We start from the raw sequence: 20124 nt of genomic DNA on the forward strand, positions 1-20124 counted from the left end.
TTAAATATTGTGTAAAACTGAACTTTTAAATTATTGTTGTTTTTAATTGTTGTAACCTGCCCTAGGACCTCAGGATGGGGGGAGGGTAATAAAGTGTGTGGTAATAATAACAACTGTATAGAATTGCACTGTTAAACATATAAATGAATTTCAATTTTAATATATTTAAATTATATTTATATGTATACCCATACACACACACTTCATTTAATATGTCATGTCCTATATCTGAATGAAAATGTGAAAGAGGGGGGAAATGATATGTAAAGGGTTTAAAGGTGTGTAGGAGAGAAGCACTTTGGAACGCGGAGACAAATTGCTTGATAACATTTTCCTTAAAAAGAAAAAAAAAACCTGCACCCACTCTTATCCCTGGTGTGTGCAAAAACGAGAGGAACGGCTGACAAAACAGAGGTATCACCCGATAAATTAACTGCGCGCTGCTGACAGGTCTACTCAGGAGTAAATCCCAATCGCTGGTTTCAAGGTAAATGCACGATGCAAGGCTGCAGTTCGGTTAACCATTTCGGGGGGGGAGAGAAAATTGGTGCGGCCCGATCCCCTGCACATTTACTCGGAAGTAAGCGCCCCTGTGCTCAGTGGAGTACCCTGTTACCTAGGCACGGGTTGCAGCCGGCACCTTTTTGAAGGACTTGTTCTGCGTAAGCCTGCAACCCTGGATCCGCTTACCTGGGAGTAAGCTCCATATGTCTCTTACTCCTGAGTAAGGTTAGAGGTAGCTTCTTCACTTACTTCCAGCCAAAACACATGCTGCGTGATTTGATTGCATCTATACAGGGAGACCAGCCTCCACCCACCCACCCCACCCCCATTGTTGGGGGTGAGACTAAATGACCATTTGGGTTCCTTCCAATTCTTTTTTAAAAAAAATGATTCCAAGCTAACAAAAATCAGCTTGACACCCGCCCCATTCACAAGTTCTTAAGCCACTCCTCTTCCTCCTCCCTACCCTCCTCCCTATTGGCCGCGGGCCGAGGAGCTCCGCCCCTTTCGAACGTTGCGTATCCGGCTTCGAAGGACCCGGCAGCAGCTCTGCCCGCTGCCTCCCCCCACCCCGCCCCCACGTGGGCCTTGCAAAGGGGAAACTAAGGTAAAGGCGGGGAGGGGAAAGGTCTTGGATCGATGGACTGGTCCGGTCCATTCTTCAGTGAGAGGCCTGGGAAGGAGTCCCGCCCACCTCTTGGTGGAGGAGAGGGACTAATGGGGTAATAAGGGAGTAAAGGGGAGTCCCCCCCCCCAGGGTGCTGCTTCGCACCGGGTCAGACCACCCCCGGCCCTTCTAGCTCAATATTGCCTACACTGACTGGCAGTTGTAGCTCTCCGGGATCTCGGTCACTTCCCGCTCTCCCACTGAGGAATCGAACTTGGGAAGTTCCGCATGCAAAGCAGCTTCGCCGCCGCTGAGCTACGGCTCATTTTCCCTTTTGCAGTTGCAGCTACGGCTTGCTTCTGAAGGACAGCCTGCCATCGTGGGTGACATTGTGTGCGTGTGTCCCGTGGCGGGCTGGCTCGATCCAAATGCCACAGGTCCAGAATGTAAACATCTAATGTGGAGCTGGTTTGATTTTCGGATGCACCTTAAAGTCAGCTTGCTCCCTGCAAGGAGAAAAGTAGCAAGGGAGCCAAGCGAACCCTTTTGCCCCATCTGCTAGCTTTCCGCTTGCAGGGTTTGCTTGTTTCCCACAGAGATCCAACACAAGGTGAAAAGTGGCACAGCAGAGAGAGAGATCTCCCACCTTCGTTGGTACGGTCAGCTATACCACCTCAGGTTGGGAGGCCAGAGAAGCGAAAGTGAGGACTCCTGGACCCTTACACAAGTATTAAAGGTGCAAGGGTCCTGTTCTCTGTTTCACCTTTGCCCCATGACTCTGCTCCCTCATTTGGCTGTGTGTATCTGGCCACATGCTGTTGTGCTACGTTACACAGCAATGCTGTAACCACAACTGAGCTTCAAAACTGTCGTGCAGGCCAAAGATCTGTCTAATCCAGCATAAATTAAACAAATTAAATTCTCATATATCTCATATTAATGAGATAAATTTAGGACCATTTCTGCAACAAGTGCTCATTTCCCAAAAATTATATCCTGTGCTTTTCCCCTCCTCTGGGGCCTACTCCCTGGTATTTTATCTGTGTTGTTTTAACAGAGACTCGGTCTGGCGAAAAAGCAAGATAAAAAGTAATTTATACCTCTCATCTTATTGTGTGACAGATTTTGCCTCCTGACAACACCTCTCCTAAGACCATCGGTACCTATTTCTGCCCAGAGGACCAATCATGGCTGGAAGAGGCGGCAGAGGGAGGGGCCGCGGCGGTCACATGACCTTCAACGTTGAAGCTGTGGGCATCGGAAAGGGGGAGGCTCTGCCCCCACCCACCCTCCAACCATCCCCACTGTTTCCTGTGAGTCTGGATTGCTTTTTCTTAATTTCTCCCCCTCTTTTATTATATTTATTTACGTTCCATATCAAACTTGTATTACCAAAGCAATGTTGATTTAAAGCATAAATAAAAATAGGTTATATAAAACAATGAATCCTCTAAAGGAAACTGTGGTATTGAATATTAAAGGTAAAGGGACCCCTGACCATTAGGTCCAGTCGTGCCTGACTCTGGGGTTGCAGCGCTCATCTCACTTTACTGGCCAAGGGAGCCGGCGTACAGTTTCCGGGTCATGTGGCCAGCATGACTAAGCCGCTTCTGGCGAACCAGAGCAGCGCACGGAAACACCGTTTACCTTCCCGCCGGAGTGGTACCTATTTATCTACTTGCACTTTGACGTGCTTTCGAACTGCTAGGTAGGCAGGAGCAGGGACCAAGCAACGGGAGCTCATCCCGTCGCTGGGATTCAAACCACTGACCTTCTGATTGGCAAGTCCTAGGCTCTGTGGTTTAACCCACAGCGCCACCTGCGTCCCTACTATTGAATATTACAGTAGATCAAATATTATGTTAAATAGAATATTTTTAATCCTACCAGTAGAATGTATTGTGCTTTAAAGAAACGTAACCTGAATCCTGAAATACCATTTGTAGGGTAGCCAGGTGGTGGTATTTCTATTTATACTGTAATCCATGTTACTTTTTTTCTTAATTTGATCTTGGGGGGGGGTCTAGAAAAATCAGACATATTAATTTAGCCAATAAATTTATCTGTATTTATTTATTGCATTTATAAGGAGCTCAAGGTGGCATAAAGGGTTCTCTCCCCTTCTCATTTCACCCCCCATTTCAACCCTGTGAGGCAGGTTACCTTATTGTGTCTCTTTGCCTCTCCCCATACAGCCCTTAGAATATAAACCTGTTCCACTGCAAACGGGAGAGGAGGTTGAATACATGTTGGCCCTGAAACAAGAGCTGAGGGGTGCTATGAAGAACCTGCCGTACTTCATCAAGCCTTCTGCACCAAAGAAAGGTAAAACAACAACAACACAACAACCCACCAGGCAAGAAGAATGCAGAATTCCTCCTCTGCTAGGAGGACAGTGAAACAGCTGACCCACCTCTTAAATATCAAAGGGCAAAAATAGTTTGCCATCTTTTAATCGCTACCCGACCCCATAGATTGGCTGACCTGCTTCGGAGTCACAGAACGTTCACCAATGGGAATTTTGGGTTTGTTTTTCTGAAGGAGGGGGAAGGGTCAGCCATGAATGTTGGAAGTCATAAGAACATAAATAGAGTGTGCTGGATCAGGCCAATGGCCCATCTAGTCCAGCATCCCAGTGGCCAACCAGATGCCCCAATGGGAAACCCAAGCACAAGAGCCCTCTCCCCTCCAGTGGTTTCCAGCAGCTGGCATTGGCCCTGGAGGCAGAACATCATCATCATAGTTAATAGTCATTGGTAGCCTACTCCTCCGTGAATTTGCCTAATCCTTCTTTTAAGGCCACCCAAGTTGTTGATCTATTCCCAGAGCGGTTTTCACAATCAATGCCTCTTTCCCAGGGAACTCTGGGTATCCCAACTCTTGGCACCCTTAACAAACTACAATTCCCATGATTCTTTGGGGAAAGCCATGGCTGCTTCAAGTGGTATCATCGTGCTTTGAATGTACGGTGCTGATGTGACCTATATCATCTGGCAGCATCATTCCCAGGCCTTGCTGTGAAGATTGGGCAATGACAGGCAAACGGGAGCAGATTCACTCCCATTTCCCAACCCCTCCTTTCTCTCCACCTCCCTGTTTCTTAGCTGTATCCCCTCTCGGTCTCCTCTTTTCCAGGCTGAGCATACCCAGATCCCTAGACCATTCCTCATAAGGCTTGGTCTCCAGACCTTTCGCCACCTTCATCACCCTCCTCTGCACATGTTGTTATAGGCAGGTGCATCCCGGAGATATTGCAAAATCCCCCCAAGTCAAGTTTCTCTGGGTTGTAAAATCCTTCTCATCTGTGGTGTCATATACACCTTGTTAACCTGAGGCCACTTGGTGTCATCGGTGTGTGCAAACCCAGTGACTCTAAACCCCAAATCTCTCTAAATTTCAGGATTCCTAGATCCCTATCGAGTGGCTGGTTTTCACTGGCCTAAAGCCAGCTTTGGGTTATGTTGACAAGAGGTCATTGGCCAAGCCAATGACCTCTGCTTGTGTTCAGCGGAGCACAGCAGTGATCTTCTGCTGTGATCCACCAGCCTGGGCGACCTTCTTGGTCGGAGAAGCCCAGAGAAGAGGATCATAAGATGCGATGGGCGTCTTCCCTCTGTGGGCTTTCAGGAACTGTTCATTCATTCTTCGACAAACATATTTTTAAATTCCAGGCTCTGGTTTCACTCGTAGGATCAAGGCTCTTTGAGCTCCACAGTGACCACTTGAGGAATTGGATACTGGGCACACACAAAATGAGGATCAAGAGCTTTCTTCTTCTTTTGAAAGCACACTTCTGGGCCTCAGGGGTCCCTAAATAGCCCTGAGAATATATGGGTAGCACCTGGTGGGAAATCTCAGTGGCTAGATTGGGATCAGGGTTTTCTGGAAACTGCACAAGGGGGAGAGCATTGCTGATGTTCTTCCCAGGAGTGTTTGGTTGAGCACAGTGAGAACAGGAGGCTGGACTAGATGGGCCATTGGCCTGATCCAGTGGGCTCTTTTATGTTCTTTTGTTGTTCTGAGGATGCTGGAGACCATTAGAACAGGTTTCCTCAACCTCGGCCCTCCAGATGTTTTGAGACTACAATTCCCATCATCCCTGACCACTGGCCCTGCTAGCTAGGGATCATGGGAGTTGTAGGCCAAAAACATCTGGAGGGCCAAGGTTGAGGAAGCCTGCATTAGAACAAAACCTGTGTCAACTCATAAGAGCAGAGAAGTAAGGGGAGGAATAAAGTAGGGCCTGTTGGGTATGGGGGCAAGTAGGAGGCAGCTTCGGGGTGTAAAGAGAATCCCATGAAGAGAACCACAAGTTAGCCACACCGGGTTTAGTCAAGTCCCTACATCTGTGTGTGGGTTGGTAGAATGGCTTGTTTCTTGAAACCTGTCTGCATCCTGCATTTTCCAGATGTGGAACGCTATTCCGACAAGTATCAGATGTCCACTCCTGTTGACAATGCCATTGAGTGGAGTCCTGGTAAGTCCGGGAATATTTTAGTTAGTTATTATTTTCAGTGGGCCTACTCTGACGGGACTGAATGTATGCATGCGTCTGGAAACATAGGTGTGAGAGACATTGTGGTGTAGTGGTTAAGAGAGATAGACTCGTAATCTGGTGAACCGGGTTCGCATCTCCGCTCTTCCACATGCAGCTACTGGGTGACCTTGGGCTAGTCACACTTCTCTGAAGTCTCTCAGCCCCACTCACCTCACAGAGTGTTTGTTGTGGGGGAGGAAGGGAAAGGAGAATGTTAGCCACTTTGAGACTCCTTCGGGTAGTGATAAAGTGGGATATCAATCCAAACTCTTCTTCTTCTTCTTGTTCAGTGCCTGAAAGAGATGAGTAATAATCATTTGTGAGGTGGTTTGGCGGGTACAGTTGCATTCCATATGCATCATCCCATTGCAGCCCTTAAAACAAACCTGTGAGTTAGGCTGATGTTATTACCCCCATATTAACAGTGGGCACTGAAGGGCCAAGGTAGGATCCTGTCTCCTCACCCCACATTATTCCCCCAGCCCACCTTGCCAACAGGGATGCATGAGACCTGTGTAGAGTATACACAGATAGAGTTCCCTGCTTAGAGCACAAGGCAAAATTCCTACCTAGGTTTTTTGGGGAGGGGGGATTTTTTTTGGGGGGGGATAAATGATATAAGGAATTTTGAATGGCTCTGAAGTACAGAAGTAATGGATTTTATAAGAAAATCCAGCCAGACCTTCCACGTGTGCCCAAGTAATTAAATTTTGCTTGGCTATTTATCTTTGCAGATTGGAAACAGCTACCCCAAGAATTAAAGATCCGGGTGCGGAAGATTAAAAAGCAGAGTAAGTACTTCTCCGCGTTCAAGCTAAAGTCAGAACAGCAGCAACAGAAACCCCCCTTTTCTGACTTTTATGCTTTCCCACCCCACAATCGCCCAGGTGCAGAACAGGGATTTGACCCTTCATCTCTGCGACTCAAATGGCAGCACTCTGCTCACCCCGCTCTTAAGTATCTGCATCCAGTAGGCCCCCACCACTGGTTTAGGAAGCAATGTACGCACACTATCAGCCACAATCCGTATCTATCCTGTTGAGAAAAGCTGCCTTTTCATCTCCCCACAAGCAGGCCAGCTTTGATCTGATTTAAAGGCATAATCCTTATTTCTTTCTTGCATTTATATATTCCTTTTTTTAAAAAAGGTTTTATGTATACTTTTCAGGTTTATACATTTTATTAGTTTTACAATCAATTTAACATTTCAAAGTTTGACTTCCTTCCCCTCTTTCTGAGGTTCCTTAAATTTATTTTTTAATATTTTCTGCATATCCAAATTCGTTTAATTGGCTCATTTTTATTATCTACTTTAAATATATACTCTTATGAAATTGCAGGTTGTTACAATAATCCTGTCAATGTTCTTATCTGTTTACAATTTATCTGTAAATAAATAAATCAAGATAAGAGTTTGTTATCTTGATTTCTTATTCTTCCGGTAAGTTTTGCCATTTCTGTATAATCCATAAGTTTTTGTATCCATTTTTCCTTTGCTGGGACTTCTGCTTCTTTCCACTTTGGGGCAAGTAGCATTCTTGCTGCTGTAGTTGCATACCTAAATAAATTTCTATAGAATTTAGGTAGTTCTGTCCCTATAATTCCCAAAAGAAAAGCTTCTGGGCTTTTTTTAAACAAACGTTATTTTGAACAGCCTTTTCAATTAATTGTATATCATTTCCCATTTATATATTCCACCTTTTTCTCCAAGGAGCTCAAGGTGGCGTACATAGTTCTCACTCCCCCCTCCCCCCATTTTATCCTCACAACAACCCTGTGAGGTAGGTTAGGTTGAGAGTGAGTGACTGGCCTCAAATCACTCTAACCACTGCACCACACAGCCTCTATGAAGACAGCCATGCCTCCTCCCCACCCGCTGGTGTGTGGACAGACAGCAACTTGGAAACACACACCCAGCTGTGTACAGTGTGCAAATGCGATTTGAAACAGAGGGGGTGGAAACAGCTCCACCACATTTTAAGCCGGTAATGTGTGCACAGCCAACAGCTCTGCCCACTGTACCATGCTGCCTCTGCCAGTTTACAAGGGTTCTTTCCCGTAAAAACCCATTTAGCTTTTCCTGAATTGCCCAAGTCCCCATTTACGCAGCTTACTGTTCAGTTTTATGGGGAATTTAGTGACAGATTTCCGCTCAGAATTCCCACACCCTTTCCCGGTTTAATCCGCAGCCAGGGAGATGAGTTCAGACAGGCAGAGTTTGTCACCCTTCCGAAGAGAGCTGAGGCCTCTGTAAATCCAAGGTGGGAAAAAGTCTTGTAACTGGCAAGCAGGGCCTGAGAGAACCTTCTGCCCTTGATGCCCAACCCTGGTGCAGAAATGATCACGTTAAGAGGATGTCCTTGGTTGGTGGGTCTTCAAAATGGTGAGGGAGAAGATGGTGGTCTCTTGGGTACGATGGGCCTAACCTTACTAGGATTTTATAAATTGCCACTTTTCAAAGTTTTCTGCCCCTGCCAAATTAATGCGCCAAAGAACCCGTGTGTTGCAGAGGATTCTGGGACATGCCATGGCTTTCGGATAAGCAGATGAACCCAGAACCCTCATTCTTGCCCCTTGTGAGCTGAGAGGCCACATTCGCACCATATATTTTAAGTACTAGGATGCCACTTTAGATAGTTGTGGCTTCCCCCTGAGAATTCTGGGAGCTGTAGTTTGTTTAAGGGTGCTGAGGAGGCCACAAATTCCCCACAGAGCTACGATTCCCAGACTTCCCTGAGAAGAGGGGTTGATTGTTAAATCACTCTGGGAATTGTAGCTTCGGGAGGGGAACAGCGAAAATGTAGAGATGTTTCCCATGGTTGATTGTGGGAGCCTTATTATTTAATATATAAACTAAGGTGATATATATATATAATTTTCTGGCTGTTTATATTATCTGTATGTGTGTATTGAGCTGTTGAATGTTTTGGAGGCCTTGACTTTTCATTGCTCTTTGTGGCTCCTTGTTGTGAACCCCTCTGGAATGTTTTGTATTTAGGAACTGTTGACCACACAAGTAGGTAAGATAGCCAGCTCCTTGAATTATGCCTGGGGGAAAATGGGCAGCCTTCAGGAGATGTCGGTGTGCTGATGTAAATGTATGCAAGGGCTGTAGGGCATCTTTTGTGTGCAGAAGGTCATGGGTTCAATCCCCAGTGGCGTCTCCCAGTAAGACTGGGAATGTCCCAGGTGGACTAATGGTCTGGCTTTGGTACAGAAGCAGCTTCCAGCATTTATCCTGCTGTCCTCTCTCTGTGGTGTTAACTTGATGGTCTCTTTTTGGTACAGGAGCCACCGTCCTTACCCCCAGGCGCAAAACTCAGTTGCCAGTAGACAAAGAAGAAGCCATCAAGAAGCTGGAGGTAAGAACATAAGATGAGCCTGCAGGATGAGGCCTATGGCCCATCTGGTCCAGTATCCTGTTCTCACAGGGGCCAGTCAAATGCCTCTGGGAAGCCCGCAAGCAGGACTCAAAGACAAGAGCACTTTTTGCCCTCCTGTAGTTTAAAGCAACTGGCTTTCAGAAACATTAAGGCCAGGGTGAAGAGGTGTGTCTTCCGCATTCTCCGAAAGCTGTACAGTGAAGGTGCCAGACGGACCTCTGCAGAAAGGGAGTTCTGCAGTTTAGGGGCCACCACAGAGAAGACCTCTTGGAGCATAACCGCCATCCCTGAGCCTCTGAGAGCAGAGGAGCTACCAAGAGGGCTGGTTTGTAGGGAAGAAGGCAGTCTTTCTGATATCTGGGGCCTGCATTGTTCAGGGCTTTAAAGACTACTGTGAGCACCTTGGATTAGACCCAGATATGGCAACCAGTGCAGCTGTTTTAGAACAGGGGGTAAATCAGAATTGTAGAGTGGGGAGGTCCTCCAGGGGTCATCTAGTCCAACCCATGCAATGCAGGAATCACAGCTGAAGAATCTCCGACAGTGGCTCCTGTATTTATAAACCATCCGATCTCTTGTTTATAAATCACCAATGAAAGAGAGCCCAACACTTTCCTGGGTCATCTGTTTAACTGTCAAACAGCTCTAACCGTCAGGATTATATGTGAGATCTAAACGGAACCCCAGCCACTAATCTGACTGCTGTATTTTGGACCAAATGAAGTTTCATCTTGAATCAACCAGAGACGGTGAGATCCATCACAAGTCGGGAGTGAGTTGTATATACAGTGGTACCTTGGGTTAAGAACTTAATTCGTTCTGGAGGTCTGTTCTTAACCTGAAACTGTTCTTAACCTGAAGCACCACTTTAGCTAATGGGGCCTCCTGCTGCCGCTGCACGATTTCTGTTCTCATCCTGAAGCAAAGTTCTTAACCTGAGGTACTATTTCTGGGTTAGCGGAGTCTGTAACCTGAAGCGTATGTAACCCGAGGTACCACTGTAATAGGATGGAGAACAGGAGGCCGAATCAAGACCCAGTTTGTGTGATGGTTCCTTTGGGTCCCAGATCCTGTTCTCAGCGCTAGGAGTCTTCCCTTGAAATTGTGATATAATAAGTTTGTGTCTTAATACTTTTCAATTGTTTCCTAGACTTTGGAAAAGAAAGAAGAGGAGGTGACGTCTGAAGAGGAAGAGGAGAAAGAAGAGGGAGAAGAAGGGAAGGAAGAGGAGGAGGAGGAATACGACGAGGAAGAATTTGAGGAGGTATGGAGGACAAAAATCAGAAACGCAGACCCGTCTTTGGCAAGAGGTGCAACCTGCCGTTGCTCTGCGTTGAGGGGTTCAGGCAGCCTTCCCTGCACAACCCCCTCTTGCTAACGCCACCACTAGACTTCTTTCCTTAGCTAAAAAAGTGTGTGCGGTGCCATCCCAAAAAGGTTTCTCTGCTCCCTAAAATTTGGAGAGGCATCCAACAGGGATCCATTTGGCAGGAGGGTTTTGGATATCTACAGTTTTTAAAGCTGAGAAATCAGCGTTGACCTGCGAATTCAAGGCACGAGATATTCACATTTTGTTTCTTTAAAAAAAAAAGGAATGTGCTTCTAGTCCATAAGGATAAGCTAGAAAGTGTGTGGGCCACATCTGATGAAACCTCGGAAAGCCAGGATGTCCAAAACATCTGGAGGAGCATCAGGTTCATAGAATCATAGAACTGTAGAGTTGGAAGGGGTCCCCAAGGGACATCTAGTCCAACCCCCTGCAATGCAGGAATCACAGCTAAAAATTCCTGGCAGGTGGCCATCCAACCTCTGTTTAAAAATCTCCAATGAAGGAGAGTCCACCACCTTCCGAGGTGGTCCATTCCATGGATAAACAGCTCTTAACCCTCAAAAAGGTTTTCCTAATGTTGAGAGGAAATCCCCTTTCTTGTTATTTGAACCTGTTGGTTTTAGCAAAAGCTTGTTCTAAACTCTCACCTCCGCTGCACCCATTTATTCTTCTTCAACAGGAGACGGATTACATCATGTCCTACTTCGACAACGGTGAAGATTTCGGGGGCGACAGCGACGACAACATAGATGAAGCCATATACTGAATGGGGTGACCCACCCGGTTTGCAAACAGGGAGGTGCGTCTCACAAGCGCCCCAAACATCTCTCCCCCACTGAGTAGCCTTTTCTGCTGCCCCTTTGGGGTCCTTGGATGGACAAACTGTCTGGCTTCGGATAGGCTCCTGATTGCTTTCTGTGGGGCCCCGTCACAAGCGGAACCTGCCGGAACTTCTGCTCATTCAGCCTCTAGGTGGCATCGCTGATCCATTCTTCCCTGGGTGCTCTGTGTGTGTCTGTGTGGGCACCTGTTGACAAAACCAGCACAGGGAAGTTGGATCTTCGGCTTCCTCCATTTTCTTCTGGAAAATGTGGGTCCCCTTGGGTTTAGTAGGAGAGCATGTGAACTCCTGTCTTTCTTTCCTGAGCCTAGGAAGGAAATGGAATCCTTCCAGAAGACACTGAAAGGGACTTTTACCTGCAGTGTTAATTCACAGCAAAAACCATTCCTCTCGTTTGATCTTCTCTTTTGTAATGATGCCTTGTGTTTGTTTTTCCTCTTGTGTGGAAGGCAGTGCCAAACGGATGCCAAAGATACAGATTTTTTTCTTTGGGAAGTATTTTAACAAGACGGTTTTATATTCCACTTTTCTACTTTTGACTTTGTGAAGCCCTGTTGAAGATGAAGGGGGTGAATAGGAGGCAAAGGAGATAGCCAGCCTCTTTGAAGAGTTGCCAAGAATCTCCCACAATCCTCTGGAGCATGTAACTAGTGAAGGGACACAGTCCCTGTTTCGTGGAATGCCTGTGCATAGAAGTTCCCATTTTGAGATGTACAAAACCCGATTTTTAACTTGTATTTTAATCAGCAACGAGGTTTCGGTGCTGTACTTTGGTTTGATTGAGAGCTGCCAGCTGCATCCACAACTTTCCCATCTCAGGCATAACTGTTGAAGGTGGTGGGGCTATCCTCCCCCCCCACCGCCCCCTGTGATATTTAACCCTTATAAGGATTTTTGCAAGCCCAGCTGGGCTAAATACCCCACCTTCCTGGAGCTATTTATCAGCTGCTAAAGAAGAAGGACTTTTTAAAGGTCGTATAGTTTTCAAGGGTGTCATCCTGTCTTTAAAATGCAGTGTGGACAAAGGTTCCCCCTCTTCCTTTTACAAAAAACAAAGCCCCCAAATTGAAACAAGCTGGCCAACCACTGCAAGCAGGCCATGCACATTTCTGGGACAGACTGCCCAGCCACTCAGCCTCAGAGATGCTCTGTCTTCTGCCTTCCTTCTAAGAATTCTCCTGGGAACAGTGTTTGTGACCAATGGGAATCCTGACACACTGACAAGCAGAGCATCCCACCTGTTCCCTTTAGGAATCCTTCAGCTGGTTCAGAAGGTCCTTTCTTTGAACCAGCTCCCTGATTTGCAGCATATTCTCAAGCAATCCCTAAAAGTCTCAGTGAAGCAGATGAGTGGATAAAGAGAAGACTTTGAGGTTAGGGACTTTCTCTAAAGTAGGATTGCTGCAAGACAGAGCCCTTCCCTTTATTTTTGCCTGTTGGCAAGTTTTTAAAATGCCGCTCCTTTTTACAGTGTGCGTGTGTGTGTATAATATATGTGTCTGCATATAAATTATTTTATTGCATTAAAAGTTTCCACATTTTCCCCCGTGGCTCACTCAGTTTCCTGAGGCTTCCCACTCACAAGAAAGCCAAAAGGTTTGCCCATGTTTAGGCTGCATTCGCACAGCAGTGTATTCTGTATCCCTTATACTTTTCTTACTTCTTCATTTCTGCATTATGTTTGAGTTTCCACACGACATAAAAGCTGCTTTCAGAAACGTAGTGCCTGTTTAGGGCTTGTTTCCGTGTTGTTTACAAATGGATTTTTCCTTGAAGCAAAAAAATTTTAAAAATAGAAATTGAGCACCAGACTTGAGCTATAGTCTATTATATTTCCGGAACTGGCTTTTTTTACTCTGTGTGAAAGCTCGGATATAATGTTAGGAAAACATCAAGGAAATTGAACAAATTGCTACATAAATTCATGGAAGAAAGGGCTATTGATGGCTACTAGCCACAATGGCTATGCGCTGCCTCCACAATTTGAGGCAGTGATGCTTCTGAATACCAGTTGCTGCAAAGTACGGGAGGGGAGATTTGCTCCTGGGCTCAAGTCCTGCTTGTGGGTTTCCCACGGGCACCTGGTTGGCCACTGTAAGAACAGGTTAAAAAAGAAGAAAGTAAAGGACCCCTGGACAGTTAAGTCCAGTCAAAGGCGACTCTGGGGTTGTGGTGCTCATCTCGCTTTCAGGCCGAGGGAGCAGGCGTTTGTCCACAGACAGCTTTCCAGTTCATGTGACCAGCATGACTAAACTGCCGCAGCAGTACCTATTTATCTACTTGCCCTGGTGTGGTTTCGAACTGCTAGGTTGGAAGGAGCTGGGACAGAGCAACGGGAGCTCACCCCGTCGCGGGGATTCGAACCGCCGACCTTCTGATTGGCAAGCCCAAGAGGCTCAGTGGTTTAGACCACAGCACCACCTGCGTCCTTGTGAGACCAGGCTGTTGGACTAGATGCGGTCATTGTCCTGATCCAGCAGGCTTGTCAAAGGTTCTTAGGTTCATAATGCAGCCTTCGCTGCTCTGAATGAAACAGCCAGAAGCAAAATGTTGGTAAGTGGTTTCTGTGAAGAGCAGATGAAAGGGCAAATTTGGCTGGGGGAAAACCATCACACAAGACCAGGGGAGCAGCCAGGACTTTTAGTGCTGACTAGTTGCAACCTAAAAATGCCTCCTTTTGATTTTTGTAAGTTGGAAAGAGGAAGTAGTATTTATTATTATTATTATTTATTAATTAAGTAATTAATTAGATTTCTATGAAGTTCTTCCAAGGGAAACCCAGCCAGATGGGCGGGGTACAAATAATAAATTATTATTATGGATCACAGGACAGTTTCCAATTTAAAAACATCAAAATACATGCCATTGTAACAAACAAAAACAATACACCCCTGGAATATAGTGGAAGGAGCAGGCAGTGGATTGTGCAAAAGAGGTGTGGAAGAAGGAACGGGAAGAACATGGCAAAAGGGCTGTGCACTCTGATTCCATGGAAATCCAGAACAGCAAAATCCAGAAGATCTTCCAATCCCCAGTTCCATTAAACCAACCCCCAAATTTCTAGCGAAAGTGCGTTTGAAAGAGCACAGGTTAGTGAAAGGGCAATGGGTGGTGAAAGAACGGTTGCTGACCCTGCTCAGAGAGGGGAAGCTTCAGTCTTACTCAGACCTTTGGCTGCCTGACTCAAAGCAACTACAGTTGTACCTTGGAAGTCGAGTGGAATCTGTTCTGGAAGTCCTTTCAACTTCCAAAGCATCCGGAAGCCAAGCTCTTGCAGCCAATCGGAAGCCATGGAAAGCCATGTCGGACGTTCGGGTTCCAAAGAACATTCGCAAACAGGATCACTCACTTCCAGGTTTGCGTCATTCGGGAGCCAAAATGTTCAACTCGCAAGGCATTCAGCTTCCGAGTTACGACTGTATTTGAAGCTTGGTGAATTCTGCAGAAAAAAGAAAAAATTGGGGCTTATGGGTTGCAAAAGTATGAGAAATTGGGCAGAGTCCCTCAGTTTGTTTGATTATTGCAGACCGCAGGACAGCAATACCTCAAGGACCGCCTCTTCCCATATGAACCTACCTGGATACTGAGATCATTCTTTGAGGCCCATCTTTGTGTGCCTCCTCCACGAGATGTCCAGAGGGTATCCACATGAGAACAAGCCTTTTCTGCAATGGCTCCCCATTTTTGGAATGCTCTCCCCAGGGAGGTGTGGCTGGTGCCTTCATTATACACTTTTAGGTGCCAGGCGAAAACATTCCTCTTTAACCAGGCCTTTGGCTGATTGACATCTAATGCTCTTTTAAATGTGTTGTGGAAAGGGGGGTTTATTGGTTTGTTTCTGTTCTTATTTTTATTATGTATTATATACTTTGTGTTTTTATATCGTAATTTTATGCTGTGAACTGTCCTAAAATCTATGGGTAGAGGGTGGTATACAAATTTTAACAACAACAACAACAACAACAAATATTATTTATTGCATTTATATCCTACCTTTCCCCCCCAAGGAGCTCATTTAACCCCCACAACAACCCTGTGAGGTAGGTTAGGCAGAGGAGACAGTGACTGGCCCAAGGTCAACCAGTGAGCTTCATGGCAAAGTCAGGATCTGAACCCTGGTCTCCCAGGTCCTGGTCCAGCACTCTAACCATTACACCACACTGCCAAATTCTTGCAGAGTACGGGATACGAAAAATGTGAGAAATTGTGCAGAGTCCCTTGGTTGCCGAATTTGGCCCCAGCCCTACCACTCAATGCAAAATTTGGATTGCTTGGTGTAAAAAATGCCCCATGTTGTCTTTTACTTGTTTTAAAGTGAAATTCACAAGCTTGAAAGTGACGAGAAGCGTTTGGAGAAGTTGGGGACTGATCCAGGATTGACTGTCAACTTTGATCCAGCAGGGCTCTTCGTGTGCCCTGGACTTTATTCCGGCAGTTGGGAATGCGCCAGACGCATGACGGATGAGGGGACAGAGTGATGGGGAAGGTCTAGTGTGAAAAGAAGGAGAGAGTTTGTAACTCTGTACAGTCAACAAGCTGCCATCCTTGGCATCTGGGCTCTGCTTCTGACAAAGGCCTCCGGACAACGCCAGCCCTACTTGGCTGACCCCTCTGCTGACGCACTTCGAGGATTTCATGTTCCTGCGCTCTAGGGGAGGTGGCCGGGGTAGATTTCTGACTGCACACACTTAGGGGGCTGCTTCTTCCTGCTTCCCACTTTGTGTGTCAATAGCGAAGCAATACGCACCACCCTCGGTCTGAGTGAAAGGGCCGAACTTACACTGAAGTCAAACCATTGCTCAGTGTGTGTCCTGCACTGACCGGCAGCATCTCTCCAGGGTTTCAACAGTCCTACCTGGAGATGCGAAGCTGAACTGCTGATATACAACCCATCCCCCAACAGGCAGATTTGTGTGTGTGCCACAGTTCTGAAGGGGCCCAGAGTGTGGCATTGGGGCAGAAACAAAATATAAAAAAATCCTTCCAGTAGCACCTTAGAGACCAACTAAGTTAGTTATTGGCATGAGCTTTCGTGTGCATGCACACTTCTTCAGATACAGTGGTTAGAGCATGAGCCTAGGAATGAAAGAAACCCACGTCTAAACCCCTATTCACTGAGTGACCTTTCATGTGCATGCACACAAAAGCTCATACCAATAACTCAGTTGGTCTCTAAGGTGCTACTGGAAGGAATTTTTTTTTATTTTGTTTCGACTACGGCAGACCAACATGGCTACCTACCTGTAACTAGAGCATTGGGGCAGGAAATTCTTGTGACAATCTTCCATGCTTGATAGAATTCCAAGAAATCTCCAGAGTCTGAGAGATGGTTGAATGAAAATGTTCCACAGTCGAGGCAGCTGTTGTCTCTCTCCATAATTAGCAGCATAGGAAAATAAAATAAATAAAATGTGCATTTGTTCCTCAGAACAACGCTGTGAGGTGGGCCAGGCTGTGTGTGTGTCTGTGTGTGAAAGAGAGAGAGAGAGAGAGAGAGAGAGAGAGAGACTCATCCAAGGTCACTCAGCGAATAGGGATTTAGACCTGGGTTTCTTTCATTCCTAGGCTCACGCTCTAACCATTGTACCACACTGTGTTTAGTTTTGCCTCCCCCTGCCTCCCACGATTTCTTCTCCCCAGTGCTGCTGTTTGGTATTTCATGGAAACTGGAAAGGGCATATTGCTGTTGGGGGCTCTGGGTGTCAGGCTTTCCTGTTGTGGCCAGATTCCTCTTTGGGGACATCACAAAGCAGAAGGGGTGTGAGCCGGATTGAGGTAGTTGTGTCGCAATAAACTTGGTACATGAAATCATGGAACTGTAGAGTTGGAAGGGACCACGAGAGTCATCTAGTCCAACCCTCTGCAATGCAGGAATCTTTTGCGCAACATGGGGCTCGAACCCACAACCCTGAGATTAAGTGTCTCCTGCTCTGCCAACCTATTATAATTTATGGTGGGAATGTAAGTTGGTGCAAGATTTTGATGATTTAATTTTGACAGAAATAGGACTAAAGGAACTATTGTTTGCTGTTCAAAATTAAGGTTGCCGAATATTTTTTGATGGCACCAGTGTACATGCATTGTCAAAAGAACTGGTTGTATATCTGACCGTGGCAGCTCAAACAGTAGTTGTGACTCAATGGAAAACAGCCCAGCATCTTACACTGAATGCTTGGTACCTCCGGAATATAGCTACAATGGAGAACATTACGCAAAATTTGAGATTTCAACCAGAACCTCCAGGCACTTTTGGGTACGATTTGTCGTACCCGAGGAATGACGATTTGTCATTCCTCCACACAGTACTCCAGGTGTGGTCTGACCAGAGCAGAATACAGTGGCACTATTACTTCCCTTGATCTAGATGCTATACTCCTGCATCAATAGGAGTATAGCATCTAGATCAAGGGAAGTAATAGTGCCACTGTATTCTGCTCTGGTCAGACCACACCTGGAGTACTGTGTCCAGTTCTGGGCACCACAATTCAAGAAGGACACTGACAAACTGGAACGTGTCCAGAGGAGGGCAACCAAAATGGTCAAAGGCCTGGAAACGATGCCTTATGAGGAACGGCTAAGGGAGCTGGGCATGTTTAGCCTGGAGAAGAGGAGGTTAAGGGGTGATATGATAGCCATGTTCAAATATATAAAAGGATGTCACATAGAGGAGGGAGAAAGGTTGTTTTCTGCTGCTCCAGAGAAGCGGACACGGAGCAATGGATCCAAACTACAAGAAAGAAGATTCCACCTAAACATTCGGAAGAACTTCCTGACAGTAAGAGCTGTTCGACAGTGGAATTTGCTGCCAAGGAGTGTGGTGGAGTCTCCTACTTTGGAGGTCTTTAAGCAGAGGCTTGACAACCATATGTCAGGAGTGCTCTGATGGTGTTTCCTGCTTGGCAGGGGGTTGGACTCGATGGCCCTTGTGGTCTCTTCCAACTCTATGATTCTATGATTCTATGATTCTTTATTACATACGCAATGGAACCATCCTTTTCAAGGTAACCCTCATCACAAGTCTGGCAAATCTGCAACTATAGTTGAAAATCAGATAATGCTGATATTTTTTGCTTGGACTTTGTTATTTTAATCCATGTGCAACTGAACTCATTTTATTTGTCTATTTTATAGTTTTGCTTTTCCTCTCTTAATTTTCATCTGTTTTAACGGTCCTCTCTGGTTTATATACATTATAAAAGGAGGGGGGGAACCTTTATCAAAAAAGCGAGAAAAGCTTTCCTGCTGGGGTCAGATTCCTCCTTGGGGACATCGTAGGGCAGGGGGTTTAAGGGAAGGTCAAGGTGGGTGTGTCGAGGGCTGGGGAGCGACGTCACCGTTTCCAGTGGAATGGAATTTTCCTTTGGTGGCAGCTGAAGAAGAGTAAACACTTTCCAAGAATACCTGGAGGCCAGGCATTCCTGTCCACAGACCACTTACGCAGGGAGAGACGAGTTTACGCTGATGGTCAAATGCAAGCAGCACTTGATTTGGACAGAAGCTGCTACTTAATTCCTGTGCCAAGACTTGGCCATGCCTCAACGATGCAGTGACGACACAGAGTACCTCTGGGCATGCAAAGATTGCCTTTGCTGCGTATCGCATCCCATCGCCATTTTATTTCTGTAGCATGCAGAGTCATGTGTAAACTTGACCCTCAGCCTCCAAACCTTTCTCTCTCTCTGAATTTCAGACCCACGACAAAGAGATTCAGGGACAGGCTTCATATATAGACCAGATTCAGGTCAAAAGTACAGTGGTACCTCAGGTTAAGAACTTAATTCGTTCTGGAGGTGCATTCTTAACCTGAAACTGTTCTTAACCTGAAGCACCACTTTAGCTAATGGGGCCTCCTGCTGCCGCCACGCCGCGGCTGCGTGATTTTTGTTCTCATCCTGAAGCAAAGTTCTTAACCCGAGGTACTATTTCTGGGTTAGCGGAGTCTGTAACCTGAAGCGTATGTAACCCGGGGTACCATTGTAATGTACACACCATGAATTGTTTCTAAAATGAGGAGTGTGGGAACTCAGCCTTGCAGGCTGGGAACAATAAAGCAGCACTGAAGAGCATTGCTGAACCAGCAAATTGCGGAATAGATGCAAATCCACCACGCCAAATAATGCAGTAGCTTAGTTGACTGCGGCAGAAATCTGCTTTCATTTGGTGCAGTTTGACGGATTGGGAGCAGGGTTTTGCATGGAATCTGTTTTTTCATTACACGGCCACCATCACTTTCGCCTGCCTCTTGTCCCTGGAAGGGGGAGCAGCGTCTGGCAAACAGCCGTTGACAAACCAGAGAAGGGTTTGGATGAAACGCACCTGCTGCACGAAGGCTGGTTACAGATCCCATCCCCACCCACTACCGCGTGATTCCCTCGCCCTTGTTTTCCTCTTTAGCCAGGCCTACGTGCAGAAAGTCCTGGCCAGCCCTGGGACACACCCCTGATAGGAACGAGGGGAGGGATCGAGACCAAGGCCCTTATCTGCACACCACACAAGGCCTGGCAAAGGTTCCAACTTGATCACAGATGTGCTTATCTCCCCACACCCAGCAATTTCAAGTGCTGCGCAGGATTCCCTTCACGGCTGTCTCTCCTGTCTCCCCCAAACTGAGCTGAGCCTATTTTTCACAAGCTGTCCAGAGTTAATCTTTGCAGACGATACTTGTTGTTGTTGTTTAGTCGTTTAGTCGTGTCCGACTCTTCGTGACCCCATGGACCAGAGCACGCCAGGCACTTCTGTCCTCCACTGCCTCCCGCAGTTTGATCAAACTTAATCTTAAGACGATACTTAATCTGACACAAAACTGGTTTTCTGGTCCTCATTGTAGCTCCCCCCTTAAAGTATTTTAATCAAAACATAGAATTGTTGTGATGGAAGGTACCCCAAAGGTCACCCAAATTGCTACTAAATAATCCCTCAGAG

General features: G+C 46.3%; 1 protein-coding gene across 3 annotated transcripts; it reads left to right on the plus strand.

Moving 5' to 3' along the window:
- Positions 1 to 312: 312 nt before the first annotated feature.
- On the plus strand, positions 313 to 12749 carry POLR3GL (RNA polymerase III subunit GL). 3 transcript variants are annotated; one of them, XM_082204350.1, is made up of 8 exons: positions 313 to 487; positions 2234 to 2424; positions 3307 to 3436; positions 5520 to 5588; positions 6383 to 6439; positions 8937 to 9010; positions 10182 to 10295; positions 11041 to 12749. In XM_082204350.1, exons 2-8 carry the CDS (start codon positions 2299 to 2301, stop codon positions 11125 to 11127), a joined length of 657 nt encoding a protein of 218 aa, XP_082060476.1. In that variant the 5' UTR covers positions 313 to 487; positions 2234 to 2298; the 3' UTR covers positions 11128 to 12749. The 3 variants fall into 3 exon arrangements, with proteins under 3 accessions (XP_082060476.1, XP_082060474.1, XP_082060475.1); XM_082204348.1 differs by lacking the exon at positions 313 to 487 and adding an exon at positions 1000 to 1111; XM_082204349.1 differs by lacking the exon at positions 313 to 487 and adding an exon at positions 1795 to 1812.
- The last annotated feature ends 7375 nt before the right edge of the window (positions 12750 to 20124 follow it).

The sequence above is a fragment of the Podarcis vaucheri genome (assembly GCF_965113315.1).
Source record: "Podarcis vaucheri genome assembly, chromosome: 16".
Classification (NCBI taxonomy): Eukaryota; Metazoa; Chordata; class Lepidosauria; order Squamata; family Lacertidae; genus Podarcis; species Podarcis vaucheri.